Source organism: Carassius gibelio, chromosome A2 (assembly GCF_023724105.1).
Source record: "Carassius gibelio isolate Cgi1373 ecotype wild population from Czech Republic chromosome A2, carGib1.2-hapl.c, whole genome shotgun sequence".
Lineage (NCBI taxonomy): Eukaryota > Metazoa > Chordata > Actinopteri > Cypriniformes > Cyprinidae > Carassius > Carassius gibelio.
Window position 1 is genome coordinate 20715623 of NC_068372.1, and position 15933 is coordinate 20731555.

The following is a 15933-nucleotide window of genomic DNA, read 5'->3' on the forward strand; positions in this document are numbered from 1 at the left end:
TTCAGAGCAAGAGTGATTAAAGTATTAATCGACTTATCACATGAATGATTCATTTCATTTTCATTGTGAGTCTGATGGTGTGTGCTAAAGGGTTTCGGTAAAAATGTGCTGTAAAACACTATCACTATGAAAACATCTAATCTGACCGAACTATTTAAGAAAAAAAGTTATCTGATTCTGTAGATCTCAAAATGTGACGTTGGATGGGGTATGACAATGTAAAACATGGTGGTGAACAAGTCTGTTGCGACTTGTGTAAAGTTATGTACATTTTCAGTGTTCTGTATTTCAGTAATAACATAAGGCACTATGTACCAGCCAGCTGATGTTAATCACTTACCTTTCATGATTTGTTTTATGGAGAATATATATATATATATATATATATATATATATATATATATATATATATATATATATATATATATATATATATATATATATACTTTTTTTTGATACCATGCATACTGTATATAATGTATGTTATGAAAATGTTATGATGTGTTCCAGTCATAATTTTGACACCAATTGTGTGCAAGTCACTCTGGTCAGTGATTGATGTACAACTGTCGATGTACCTATTTTTTTCTATTGTAATATGGAGTGATAAATTTTTTTTAAATACAGTATAAAAATATATCACAAAAATAACTACTTCATAGATTTGAATGTTTGAAATATTGTAACATTAAATGCCCAACGTGGATGATTCTGAAGCAGGCAGCATAACCACTTTTTTATTAAACCACTGTACACAGATTAAAAAAAAAATCACTCTGAAACTGCTAGTAAGTTTCTCAAACAATTACAATGAAACAGCAAATAAAACATTGAATTAAACATGAAATTCTGAATGAGAAAAACTGAAATACTATTATCTTGTAAAATGTACTCTAGTATTCTGTTTTATTGAAAAAAAAAAAAAGAAGTGCAAAAGATACTGCAATTAGCCCATCATTATCACTAAATTAACTGTGACAAGGTGATCAGGAATCACTGTGCACATTATCATGACTACTCACCAAATAAATAAATATGGGGATATTCAATTTTGAGGTTAAATAGTTTAGCCTAACACTTTAAAGCTTATGCTGAGAAAAAAAAAGTAGTTGACTACAATAAACAAAGCATATGGCCTAAGACAAACATAGAAGTAATATTAAAGTAAAACAGTAATATAAAAACTCTAAAGTCCTCCAATGTCCCGACAATTGATAACTGTGATACACAATGGCATTACTTGAATTTGTATGTAACAGAAAGTGTGTCTAAGTCATTAATCAAGTAGTACAATCAATGAAAATGTTATGATGTGTTCCAGTCATAATTTTCACACCAATTGTGTGCAAGTCTCTGGTCAATGAATGATGTACAACTGTCGATGTACCTATTTTTTTCTATTGTAATTATACATCATCATATTTTGTGCATGCAACTTCATTTTAGCAAATTTACCATCTATACAGAAGCTGCATCCATTGCATCCGACTCAGAATCTCTGAGCTTAAAGAAAGCTCTAAGTTTACTACTTGTGATTACGACTTTGTGGTGCCATTCAAAATACAATCTTTCCAACACGACTTAAACACCCTATTAAAATTTCAAATCAATTTGGAAAATTAATTATTACCTTTTCCAAACAAACAAAGTGCTGATAATAATAAGCATTTTTTTTTCATTAAATGTGTGCAATTAAAGGCTTCATTGTGTAGGGGTCAAAGAATGCAATAAAGAGCAAGCAGACTGAAGTGTTGAATTAAATTGAATAGAGACTGTGGGAGAGCTCGGTCTCCATGCCTTCATCAGTGCTCAGCAGTACCACTGTGCTCTTATCTGAGCAGTCAGTGTGTGATTCAACCATGATTGTGAGCTCATTCTCCCAGACTTAAGGTCTGATTGCATTGCTCGATCATACTCTGAACTTGGTTCAATTTGCTCCAAGATTGCATATAGCATTTAGTAAGAAAAAAGTAACCTGGACTCAACAAAGGAGATCCCATACAGCAATTTGTGGTGATACACAGTCTCAAATAGCAGTAATTGTGTCTTTCCATGTTGTGGTCAGTAATTTCTAGGTGGAGTGATAGTAGAACAAACTGAATCACATTGATCTTTTTGATTCCGCAGGTTTGCATAACTTTAGGCTATGTGTGTACTGCAGGGTAAATACCACATTTATATTTCGTTCTCTCTGCACACACATAGCGACAGAATAAGAGAGAGAGAGCCCTAAAATTGTTGCTAAGCGACCTGACATCAGTTTTTCATTCTACAATCTTTCTGTTGCCCACGTGTGTGCAGGCTGTGTATAAAACCAATGAGAGCGGATCCACTCTGCCTTTGAGTGGATCCTGCTCGCAGGGCTCCTTTTTCAAAGAGCTGAAGAGAAATTGCGGCAGCCGTCTCCTCCAAATACAGATCTATCTGAAAAACTGCCTCAGTAGCAGGAAGTTAATGAAAAGACACCAGATTCTAATGGCGTGTTCTTAAAATTAATTGGATTGGTGGGCATGAGGATTTTGTCGCTGTCAGAAAGAAGAAATTTGGCTTTTTTAAATCTTATTTCAAGGTCTTTCCCAAGCCTAAAATTATGTTTCCGAGTGAAGACCGGAACTCAAGTGAGCTGCTGAACAGCTCCATTGGAAACTCCTCTATGGAGGATATGGAGGACGAGGAGCACCCTTTCCTGACGGATGCTTGGCTTGTGCCACTTTTCTTCTCTCTCATCATGCTAGTGGGGCTGATCGGAAACTCACTGGTGATCTATGTCATCTCCAAGCACAGACAGATGAGGACCGCCACTAACTTTTACATTGGTGAGTGGCAGCCAATTTTTTATTCTGCACAAAACCTCTGGAACCTTTTCTCACATTAGACAAGCTCTAAGCACTTGCACTTTTAAAAAGATTCGAAAAACATTCTTAGCTTTCAAATAATATATTTAAGTTTTTTTTTTTTGTCAATGTATTTTCTCTCTCTATCTGTCTCTCTCTAGTTTGTTATGAGATATCTTTGTTTCATTATTTTAATTGTTTTATTATCATTTTGGTTCTTTTTATTTTTTGTAAATGTTTTTTATGCTCAGACCAACAAAGCATTTTGAACTGCACCTTATATATTAAGCTGCAACAAATAAATTATTCTTATTTAAAGTATTATTTAAGTAGTTCATATGATTATTTAGTACTCTATCAGAAGTAAAGAAGCAAACTGGAGTTTGTGTTAGTATATTCGTGGTAAATGATTCATCATTAGTCACAGAATGATGTACTGTCATGTAACTGTAAGAATTATTGCATTCCCTCGAGGAACGCTTCACAGGAACCTCTTGAGCAAGATTGTGAGGTTAGAAAATACCTTAACATTGATGGATCTTGAGTGAAGTACTGCTGAAAAAAGTCATTGCCACAATAAGCCATATGACCACAGCCTATATGTTGGCATTTTAGTAGTAGTAATTTTACTGTATTTGTACTTGTATTGAATTTTGGAAGGTAATAAAGTCAGATCATCCACAGTGGCTCAAATTGATTTTCAGTGTTGCTGTCAGAGCTTGCATTTAATTCACTGCATTTTCACTTCACATTTTCCACCACTTCTGTCTTCAACTATTTTTTGACTTCACAATATTTCAAGCATTGACAGAATCCCTGTATACCCCTAGGACATAAAAGTAATATGAACAGTAGCACCTCACATTACACATTCACCTTTTCCATACCTTAACACATGCACTTAATTCCTCAGCTAACTTGGCTGCTACTGACATCATTTTCCTGCTGTGCTGTGTGCCATTCACTGCTACCCTCTACCCTCTGCCTGGCTGGATATTTGGGGACTTCATGTGTAAATTTGTCGCTTTTCTCCAACAGGTAAGCAGAGCACCTCAGGGAACAATACTCCACAAGACATATTGTTATAAATAAGCAATTTTTTTCGTTTCTGTAGTATAAATGTGTCTCTGCTGCGTCATCTCAGAATGTTTTTGATGACAGTGGCCATACCAAGAAAGTCACTATGAAATGAAAAGTAAGAGGAATAAATGTGTTAAGATCAATGCTGACAGGATTCTGGACTTCAGTATAGTACCCAAAACTGTCACCCAATAGCAATAAATGGATTTGTACACTGATTAAGACCTAATATATAGTTCCTATGCTCATAGAAAATCAGCTTAGGGCAGTGATTCCAGAATTGTGCACATTATGATTTCACAGGCAGATTATCAATTAATATAGACTTATTTTTGTGTGGTTCCATAATAATGTTATGACCTTAAAACACTTTACCACAGTGCTTGATTTGTAAGGTGATATATTTTGGCGTTTGCATCACATAGCAAGCTCCATATGTATGGCTTTTCTGATTAAGTAAATTTGCTTGATAGTTCATCAGGTACAATCAACAAATACGTTTTTCATTATCACCTTTGCTTTTGTTAACACTATCAGTTAGGTTTAGGGCAGTGTTTACTGTAGGTGGTAACTTATTTTGGAATGCATGAGAGCATTAAACTTAGTGCCACTTACTAGACATTTTATTGTACTCCAGTGATAGGTACAACCAACAGGTGTCATAATGTTGCCAGATTCATGTTTATCTATTTCAGATAAAACTGAACACACTTTTAGCACCCCTCACTGGACATTTCACATAAAAAATGTAGCAAACTGAGCAAGAAACCAAGGAATCTAGGCTGGTGAAAGGGTAAAAAAAAAAGAAAAAAGAAAAAGAAAGAGTATCTATCCTAAAATGCTATTAGGTGCTAAAACTATTTGTGACTGTCCCAAGTTTACTTTTAATGCAAGTCACCAAAGCAAAATATTTGAATACTAGCCAATGAGGATGTGGGCTAAAAGTGCTGGTGCCCATAGTGTTTCAAGATAAGTAATGTCAGTAGTCTTGCGTAGCCAGACCTTTAGACTGAAGGTCTGGAATTCATGGCAGGTTTCAGTGTCCAAGACATGTCAAACAACCAATCACAGTTCATTCCACAATAACAGACCAGTGTGTAAAACTCTTGGACATATTTTAAAGATTCTATGCCGCAAACATAAAATATTTCACATACTTTTGAAAATCCAGCATTTAGTTGATCCTGATAAGCATTCGTCATCACAGTTGTAAACAAGATGGCTTTTTTCTTTCGTGAGGGGGTTTGGTGCCACGGTGTCTTTGTTTCCAGGTGGAACATTAAGAACACGACACACGTCTCACAGAAATCCTGTAGAATTCAACCAATACGATAACGACTTCAACACTCCTTAAGTGTTTCCACTTTTTTGTCCCATATGCATCAGCTCTGATTAAATGATATTGAATATGATATATTTGTTATGAATATAAGATAGATATTGCCTAGTTAATTCATTTCAATATAGCAAGCTACTTTCTATTAGCAAACTGTAGCATAGCTAACTACTTTTTCCAAAAGGGTAACAAGCTATGCTATAGTTTTTGTGATGGGCCCTCTTCAAAGAACGTACCAGTGTTATCCTTCGGTGCTCCTCCCGACGACTGGATGTCGATCACTGCATCGGAGGGAGAGCTCTCTGGAGAGGAAGATTCACCTGCGCTGCCGCCCTCCAGGATCGCATCAAGGCACTCACAAGGTTCAAGTTACACAAGCCTGTCACCAAACCTTCACCATGTGTTCAGACCTTGTGTTTCTCCAGGCAAGAGTGCCAACAGAACAGAACATTCAGCCACCTCCTCCTTTGGAGAATTCTGAGGTCACTCCGTGCCATTCACATTCTGGGTCTGCCCAACTGTACAGCCAACGAGCTGTCACGAGCTACGCTCCCAGGAGAATGGAGACTCAGGTAGACCCGTTTGCCTCTCCAGAAACCTCTCACTGCCAGTTGTTCTACATGGAGGAGCAGGTCCTGCTTGTGGCACTGTATTGACTAACTCGCACCTGGTTCCCCGATCTAATGCTCCTCGTGAAAGCCACTCTTTGACAGATACCTCTGAGGAAGGATCTACTGACTCAGAGACGGGGCACCCTGTGGCACCTGCGTCCAGACCTCTGGAAATGAATCTGATCCCTGGACTGGACACAGAGTTTCTAGGTGGTCTACTCCAAGAGGTTGCTGACGCCATCACTTTGGCAAGAGCACTGTCTACAAGACACGCTTACACCTTGAAGTGGAAGCTGTTCATCAAGTGGTTTTCGTTTTGCAGAGAAGACCCCGGAGATGCCTGATCAGAGTTGTACTTTCCTTTTTGCAGCAAGGGTTGGAGCGAAGGCTGTCTCCCTCCACATTAAGGGGGGGGGGGATGCTATTTTTATGCATACTGAGTTTTTTACACTGTTAAAGAGTTGGATTCCCATGCTAAACATGGACAAAGTTTCAAAAATTAAGTTGTACGTTTGAAGGAGTATTTTTTGTTCCAAAAATACTCCTTCCGGTTTGTCACAAGTTTCAGAAAGTTTTTTTTCGAGTATGGGTCTGTGTGACGTCAGATGGAGCGGAATTTCCTTATATGGGTCCTGAGGACACTTCTCCCGGAAGAGTGCGCGCTCCCGTATAGCAGAGCACTGAGAGCACAACAGACATTCACTGATCAGAGCGAGAGCGTCGCGAAATGTCACAAAAGGAGTGTGTTTTTGGTTGCCAGGGCAAGACAACCCTGCACAGATTACCAAAAAAAAAAAAAAAAACAGCATTAAGGGACCAGTGGATGGAGTATATTTTTACAGAGCATCAACGGAGTTGTGCAAGTGTTTTTGTTTGTTCCCTGCATTTCGAAGATGCTTGTTTTACAAACAAGGCCCAGTTTGACGCCGGATTGGCATATCGTTTATTTCTTAAGGATAATGCAGTCCCAACAAAAAAGGGTCACGATCGTGTGTTGGAACCGCAGGCGGTGAGTAAAACTGCTTCAAATATCTGTGTTGTTAACTTAGCTATCGGCGCGTAAGCACATCAAGTAAACAACATGTGATGTTGTCATCAAACTGCACTTTCCACATGTACACCTTAAAAAAAAAAAGACGACATAAAGTGGAACTTAGTCATTTTCCAAAACCGCTAAGCAAATATATATAGTTTCAATACATACTTCATAGAGACGTCCTGCTGTAGTCGTTGCTGCTGCTGCTCTTGTTAAATTTCAGCCTCTGGATCTGATTCTGGATCATAAATATATGACTGAATCTGACTGTTAGCCATGGTTTGTTTTGGATGATGTTTTTTTTTCTCACGGTAATGTCACAGTTTCCACATGCTCTCAACGCAAAAGCCTACTCGCGCTCGTGATTCTTTAGCTCCGCCCACACGTCACGCCTCCAGTCCATCTGGTTTTTCCGGGAAAAAATGGTACAGACTATCTTTTTCTTATAAATATAATAAAACTGAAGTCTTTTGGAGTTATGTAGGATGCAGTACTACTCTATAGGTACTCAAGATTAACAGGATATTGAGTGAAAACGAGCATGTCACCCCCCCTTTAAGTCTTTGTGCTGCGATTACTGCTAACCATGACCCCGTGGAGGGGAAGTCGGTAGGGAGGTGTGACCTGGTCATCAGGTTCCTTAGAGGGGAGAGAAGGTTAAATCCTACCTTGCCCTCCTCCACAACCTTTTGGTGATCAAAAAACTATATCAGGGCCCATTTGAGCCTTTGCAGTCTGTTGAGCTGAAGTGTCTATCAACACACATGTTTTCCTCTAGACGTTTGTTTGTGATTGTTTAATTATTGAATTTATATATTTTGATAATAAATTGGCTTATGGTGGAAAAATTGGGTTTGGTCTCTTTTGTGTTTATGCTATGGTTTACAAGCCAGCCATAACACCTCGCTGACAGATATTAGTAGAGCTGCGGGCTGGGCGACCCCAAACACGTTCGCTAGATTCTATAGCCTTTGTGTGGAGGCGGTATCCTCCTGTGTTCTCACTTCAAATGGATAGAAGCGCAGAAAGGACCAGGTTTATGGTCGGCAGACATTTTCTACCTTTTTCCAAGAGGTTTACAATCACCTCTGTTCTTCCATATGCATGTAAACGGTTGTTCATATGTGTAAGTACTTCCGAAACCTCCTTTGTGAAGGGGCTTCTCCAATGTTCATGTTCAGTGTGGAATGGGTATGTTTTCCCAGTGTTATCCAATCTGCTACAACCAGAGTGACTGGTTTTCTTGATGCATGTCCCAGTCTACACCAAAAAGGGGCACAGGAGACTTGCACAGGACACTGGAAGGGGCAGCATCCATGGTGCTTTGGTCGGGATCCCAATTCGTTGGGAAACTAATGTGATTTTGAGAGTGACTGACTGAAAGGTAACTTCTTGGATACATAGGGTACAGACCAAAAGTTTGGACACCTTCTCATTCAAAGAGTTTTCTTTATTTTCATGACTATGAAAATTGTAGATTCACACTGAAGGCATCAAAACTATGAATTAACACATGTGGAATTATATGTGGAATTAGATACATAACAAAAAAGTGTGAAACAACTGAAAATATGTCATATTCTAGGTTCTTCAAAGTAGCCACCTTTTGCTTTGATTACTGCTTTGCACACTCTTGGCATTGTCTTGATGAGCTTCAAGAGGTAGTCACCTGAAATGGTCTTCCAACAGTCTTGAAGGAGTTCCCCGAGAGATGCTTAGCCCTTTTGCCTTCAGTCTGCGGTCCGGCTCACCCCTAAACCATCTCGATTGGGTTCAGGTCCGGTGACTGTGGAGGCCAGGTCATCTGGCGCAGCACCCCATCACTCTCTTCTTGGTCAAATAGCCCTTTATGCCTTCAGTGTGACTCTACAATTTTCATAGTCATGAAAATAAAGAAAACTCTTTGAATGAGAAGGTGTGTCCAAACTTTTGGTCTGTACTGTATGTGACCATCGTTTCCTGAAAGAGGGAAAGGAGACATCACGTCCCGTCGCCATGGCTGCTGTACCACCACTGTGTGACCGGTTCACTGGGTCAGCTCCTCAGGGAAAAACCTGGTATGCATTGCACCAGCTGCCTTTTTATGCTCATGCTGTGATCAGCAGCAGCTGGATGCAATCATCGCATGCCAATGTCCAATAGCTTGTTTGGTTTACACTCAAAGTAGATTGGTCTCTCGAAGCTAGATCACAATTCGTCAGTCACCGATGTGATGTCTTCATTCTGTCCTTCAAGCAATGAGGGTTACACATGTAACCGAGACGTTAATCGTTTCAGCTGTACTTTGAAGTAAATTCACTTAAATAAGCAAAGTTGCAGTGCTTGTTACTAAATGGATTGCTGGTTATGTACATGGAAATGAAAAGTTCTGCTGCTAATTTACAAGTCTTTCTTCATAGCTGTGTTTAATTACTCAACGAACGAACATCTTACACAAACATCAAATAGTCCCTGTGGGAGGAATAACTGCATAAATTCAGCTGTGGGTTTGAATTTTCCTAATCCTATATTCTTTGTACAGGTTTGGTCCAAAGCTCTGTGAATCATATCTTTTCAGACACACAGGCCTTCTCAGATTGAGGCTAAGCACACATTTTTTTTTGCTGTTGTTTTGTTTAATCATTAGATATCTTGCACAAAAGATGATGGGATGGAACAGCTCTTTGTTCACACCTGTTGCATCTAAGAGCTAAAGCCTCTCCTCTTACCTGATTCTTTTAATTTAAGATGAGCAATCAGGCACTTCAGTTCAATTAATTCACCAGACAAAACCACGAGTGAATGGGGCTGGGTTTTTTTTATGTGCATGTCTAGAATTAATTCAAAAGACGATGAACTAAAGACTGGCCTGTACTGAAAGCATTATGTACCTGTGTTTTTGATGTTCTACCACGTAGTTGTTAGATGAGTTAAATCAAATTTTTATGTTTACTCTAGTGCTCTGGAGTGCATCTGTCTTGCATGTACTGATAATGATATGAACACATGATAACAAAGGGTTTGGCAATGTGTAGGTGACCGTACAGGCAACATGCATCACTCTTACGGCAATGAGTGGAGATCGTTGCTATGTGACAGTGTATCCTCTGAAATCCCTGCACCATCGAACCCCTCGTGTCGCAATGATTGTTAGCATCTGTATCTGGATCGGTAAGTAATTAAGTACAATTATCAACAAAAAAATTCAAAAAAGGTGACAACTTCCCTATAAAACGCATCTTTTTAGCTGTGCATTTGTTGAATGAGCACTGTGCAATGTCCGAACTGATTGCACTATATTTTCACTATTTTATGTTTTATTATTGTTTTATTATTATGTAAAATCATTTTCTAACTGTTTTTAAATGTTTTAATCATTTTAAAAGTTTTAAAATTACTTGTTTTATTTTTGTTATTATTTTTCTTCATGATTATTTTACTTTCTTTTATGTAAAGCACTTTTAATTACCATTGTGTACGAAATGTGCTATATAAATAAACTTGCCTTGCCTTGCCTATGTATACATATAACAAACACTAGGATGTATTCTCTTTATAACTGCAATAATTATTTCACTTTATTAAACATAAATACTTCCTAATTTTAAAACTTAATCTGTCACCTGTTGTTGATTACCAGAGAAAATAAATTCAATGTACTCTTTAGTTTAAAAAACCAACACATTTCAGGACTGTATACACAGAACACATTTATGTATTTCAAAATGTTTCTCCATGGTTTTTATTTTTATTTTTTATTAACACATAATCATGATGAATGCTAGATAAAACGCATTTGTAGATTTACTTAAAGGGACAATAAGTAACTTTTTAGGTATTTTATTATCTAAAATCAATATTTTTATTCATAAATATGCCCTCAATGGTGTACAAATACCTATGCCAATGTTTAAACTAATCCTTGTAAATGAAGAATTTATTATCTTTATATACATGGGACGGGTAGGTCGACGGAGGCTTCCATGTAGTTCCGCCATCTTGCAAAACTATAATAGCAGAGAGGGACAAAAAGTACTAAGCCAACGCGTTTCCACAGCGCGTTTTCGGTCAGAGCCAGAAACGCAGGTGCAGAGCAGTGAGAGGCGCTTGAAACTGCACCGGCAAGTTTAAAAGTCTGGATTGCATTCTTATTATGGACCATACATATGCCGCGCCACAGGAGAAGAAAACATCGTCGCCAAAACAGTCAAAAATAGAACGTAAAAGGAAACGTGACCGTAGATTACAGAAAACAAGAGTTAATGTCGGGGAAGCTTTTTCTAGGTGGAAAGAGCTAATGCTTGATAAAGATTTCAAAAGAGACGCTGAAGTGGCCAGTTTTCTTCTCGACAGGTAAGTCAGTGTTACAGTCTATATTATAATATTTTTTTTATATCTAACAATGCATATAATTCAGAAAATATAACGAATAAATTAGACATAACTACTAATTACAATATTTCATGTTTTCCACAGTCAGTAATTCATACTGTAACATTCGTTTGTTAGTTGTCATGTTGCAGTTTGTTTGAAATAACACACCTGTTCACCTGAAGGAAAACTCGACGAAGTGCTATTAGAAGACATCCTGTTAAAGCTTTTTGGTACATATCGCCTACCGTAGATGCAACGCGCATTTGAAAAAGCGAGGCGCTGGAGAGCAAAATTAGTTTGAATGCAAAATACAATTTCACCACTAGATGGGAGTAATTCCTACTTAGTGTCCCTTTAAAAAAAAATGCAAGTTTGTTCTATGTGATAGGCCTAATAGTAATTCAAATATAAATATATGGGGAAAGTTTACATAAAAACATTAAAAGTGTGATGGGGCCATTCAAATACTGTAGAACACGTTCTTTATGTGAGACAAAAGCATTGAAAAAAGAATGCAGTCGTGAGACAGGTTTTTCAAAATTCTTTGACACAGTGTTTTAAAACATGGCACTCATGCACAAAATGCAGTCAGACATGGTACAACTGTCAACTGTCCATAACGTATGTTTACATACAAAAAATAAAAATAAAAATAAAAAACCAGAGAAACAAGACTAGGCAAATGCATCTTGTGTAAATCAGCCCATACTGTACAATCTCTTTATCCTTTGTAATGTTTTTTTTTTCCTCATCTGTGAGTGAATATTCTATGTGAATACTCTCTCTGATCTCATTAGTATTCATATTAGTTTACACACACATGCACACACACAGTTCTATTTTTTAACCTTTTTTTTTTTTTAGAAGTAATGTTAATGCAAAAATTCATGTTTCACACTTTCATGTAAGTGCATAACAAAGTCCCTATGCATTTAACCCAGAATACTTCTATACATTTTAAAATGTTTAAAAGTGAAGCAATACAATTCTCATCTTCTCCTTTCTTATGCATCAAGGTTCCTTTATCCTTTCCATACCAATCTTCCTGTACCAGAGGCTTGAGGATGGCTATTGGTATGGACCAAGAAAATACTGCATGGAGAGGTTTCCATCAAAGACTCACGAGAAAGCTTTCATCCTCTATCAGTTCTTAGCCGTATATCTACTGCCTGTCATTACCATCTCCTTTTGTTATTCCTTCATGCTGAAAAGAGTGGGACAAGCCTCTGTGGAACCAGTGGATAACAACCATCAGGTATGATCATGGGTAACAACCATCAGTGATGACACTTCACTAAATGGATATGAAAGGCTATATGTGCTTTGATTTATTATCCTGGTGAATATCCTCTCAAGAGGTTGTGAAACATCATGGTTTCTTTTCTTGTCTTCAAAAGTAAAGAAATGAAGTAGTTGTAGTAGTAATCTTTATTTAACAAGGTAAAATAAAAATATTTTAAGGACAAACTAATATATATTGTGCAATGTAAAAATAAATAAATAACTTGACTTTGTACATGTTAAATTTAAAAGTTAATCAAATTAACTATTTCCATATAAAAATATTCTTAGTAAAAAAGTTGAGTATTTATTCCTTACTTATAAGTAGATAATTTAAGGACAACGAATATATATTCTGCATTGTAAAAATAAATAAATAACTTGACTTTGTACATGTTGCATTTAAAAGTTAATAAAATTAACTATTTCCATATAAAAATTTTCTTAGTTAAAAAGTTGAGTTGATTCCTTACTTATAAGTAGATCATTTTCACAGCAAAAACAACATTAAGTCATCAGATGAAGGTGTGGTCCAGTTTCACATAGGTGGTGTCCGAAACCTAAAGTCATGACTTCATAGGCAAGATTTTTGTGTATTAAGGTTCCCTGTAAAGAAATTAGATACAAAAATATGAAATCCAACATTTGGTAATTACACAGAATAGTGCAAAATTTAGAAGCAATTTTTATAGGCCAGTCATTTTTGACTGGAAACACCACAAGTGCAACAAGTGAAGTTATTATACCTTGCTTAAGCAAAAACAGTAAGTCTTAGTCCATTGCAATAACATGAACTTTTCAAAGAAAAGAAAATCCTGTCTAGTTCAAAAAGATTGCAACACAACAGGGTAAAATGAGCTTTGGAAATTAACAAGCAGCATGTAATGAATTATTTTTTTGATAGAAATTGAATCTTATGTTGAAATAAACAGACATTTGTTTAAACAGAATATTCTAGATATACTTTCACTCCTTCAGATACTGCTTTATTCTTTTCACCAACTGCTGAACTGCTCAAATGCTGCCGATAAAAAAACAAAGAGATTGAGCTGAACATATTAGTTGATGCTTTGCATACATTAGGTTCAGAAGTGCCTTGGACACCTCAGACAGCTGGAACATTTAAATGTGATTTTGGCCCCTTTTTTTGACAGATTTGTGACAGGGTTTAGGTTCACACTTCTGCATCACGATATTTAAGCAGTGGCCCAATGTTTTTATTAGGCTGAGATTTGCAGTATTTACCGATATTTTGCACAGTCATTTTTTATCTTTGACAAGAAAACCAGTCCCTGATAAAGAAAAGCCACCTCACAGCTTGATTTTGCCACTACCACACTTCCCTGTAAATATAGCAACTGTCTGATACATGGCCAGTGTTACTTTGCCACACATTCACTTTGAATTCCAGCCTAAAAGCTCCTAAAAGCTCTTTCTTATCTGAGGTCTTCTCCAACATCTGAGGTGATCTCTCTCTCACTCAGAGTTCCTGAGTCACCATACTGCTTTTTATTTTCCTGCAGATGTTTAAACAGTCTTACAGTTCTTGCTTTCTTGTAGTGAGATTTGAGGAATGAGGGAACTGTGGAGTTCTTGTGTGATTATGGCATTTATCTCCGTATACCTGTAATTGAACAAAAAGTGCTCACTGTGGAATCACATTTAGATTTTGTTTTGTACCCTTTATCTAATTAATGCTTTTATTCTTCTTCGCCACTATATCTTCAATGTAAATTCTTTGCAATGGTCTTTATTGTTCATTTTCAACAAAAACAGATTCACAACATGAATAATTGAGCTGTGGGATCTTAATCCAGAAAATACGCTGTCTTTATTATCTGGGTATAGTTACAACAGCACATTACGGTTTTGTGTTATATGAATATTTAAGGGTCAGTGATGAGGATATCTAAATTATGAAATATATTTTTTGTATTAATGTTGTTTTCATTAAAATAAATAAATAAATAAAATAACAATGGTGTAACCATCAGGCTGAAAATACTTTTCTCTACACTTTCAATACTTTTGTATATCTTAATATTTTAATCATTATATATAAATATGTAACAGAATTGTATTATAGAAAAAATATGAATAAAAGATTACGCAACTACTCATACCAACATTACTTTTTATGAGACTTTCAATTGCAGTATACTGCAATTTTTACTTTAACTTTAAACCCCATCAAAACTATCAAAGATCATTTTAATTTAGAAACTAAAAAGGTTTCTCATCTTTCTCATCATTTCAGTACATTAAAATCCACAAAGAACTGCATTTCAATATATAACTTCATTAGAAAGACTTGAACTCTGAATACTTTTGTAGAGCCCTTTCACTAAATGTATAATAAAAATACGTAGATGTTTCTTTATAATGTCATTGATCTATTTTTTTTTTTTTCACATATCAGTCACATTTGCCTGCTATAATCTTATCAAAACCTTGTTTATTTCAGGTCCACCTGCTCTCCGAAAGAACAATCTCCATTAGGAGTAAGATTTCCAAAATGGTTGTGGTCATTGTTGTTCTCTTCACCATCTGCTGGGGTCCCATTCAGATCTTTGTCCTGTTCCAATCTTTCTATCCCAACTTCAAGGCCAACTACGCAACATATAAGATCAAGACGTGGGCTAACTGCATGTCCTATGCCAACTCCTCTATCAACCCTATTGTCTACGGATTTATGGGCGCCAGCTTCCGCAAGTCCTTCAGGAAGACCTTCCCCTTCCTCTTCAGACACAAAGTGAGAGACAGCAGTGTTGCCTCTCGCACGGCCAATGCAGAAATAAAGTTTGTAGCAACAGAGGAGAGCAACACTGAGAGGAAATGAGAGCAGATGACAACTAAACCATTAATTCATGCCAACTGTCTAGTCACTGAGGTGCAGGCTTCCCTCCTAAATAGGGGTTATATTCAGTTCGCTGAGTTGTGAAAATTTTGAATGTGGTGCAAAAGGCCATTTAAAAGGCAAAGAATTGCAGTTATATTTACAGCTGGAGTTAAATAGTATTATTATTTCCAACTTCTAAACCCAAAGGTTCAACTCTTATTGCTTACCCTGTCGTGCTACGAGAGCTTGCCTTTTTAAAAGCTGAATGGAAAGCTCATTTTACAGGGATTTAGTTTGCGGATGGGGAACCAAACGGATGTTCTGCCAGTGGAGATGTGTAGGAGCTTGCCTGAGAGGATGTTGACTAAATCAAACATGGCAACTGTTGACTCATCTATTGTGTTTGACATATACACGACACCTCCCTGTGCACACTTCCTCATGAAACACCACTCCAAACTGCTCTTCATCAGTTATATATTCTGAACATTCAACGACATGGCTCAACCTGAAGAGGTGTATTCGCAAGGTATAGGCTCTCTCAAAGCGCACCCCTTCTGAAG

General features: G+C 36.9%; 1 protein-coding gene across 1 annotated transcript; it reads left to right on the forward strand.

Moving 5' to 3' along the window:
* Positions 1 to 2362: 2362 nt before the first annotated feature.
* On the forward strand, positions 2363 to 15548 carry LOC128030802 (G-protein coupled receptor 54-like). Its single transcript, XM_052618797.1, has 5 exons — positions 2363 to 2816; positions 3748 to 3872; positions 9912 to 10047; positions 12267 to 12505; positions 14996 to 15548. Exons 1-5 carry the CDS (start codon positions 2591 to 2593, stop codon positions 15368 to 15370), a joined length of 1101 nt encoding a protein of 366 aa, XP_052474757.1. The 5' UTR covers positions 2363 to 2590; the 3' UTR covers positions 15371 to 15548.
* Positions 15549 to 15933: the final 385 nt, after the last annotated feature.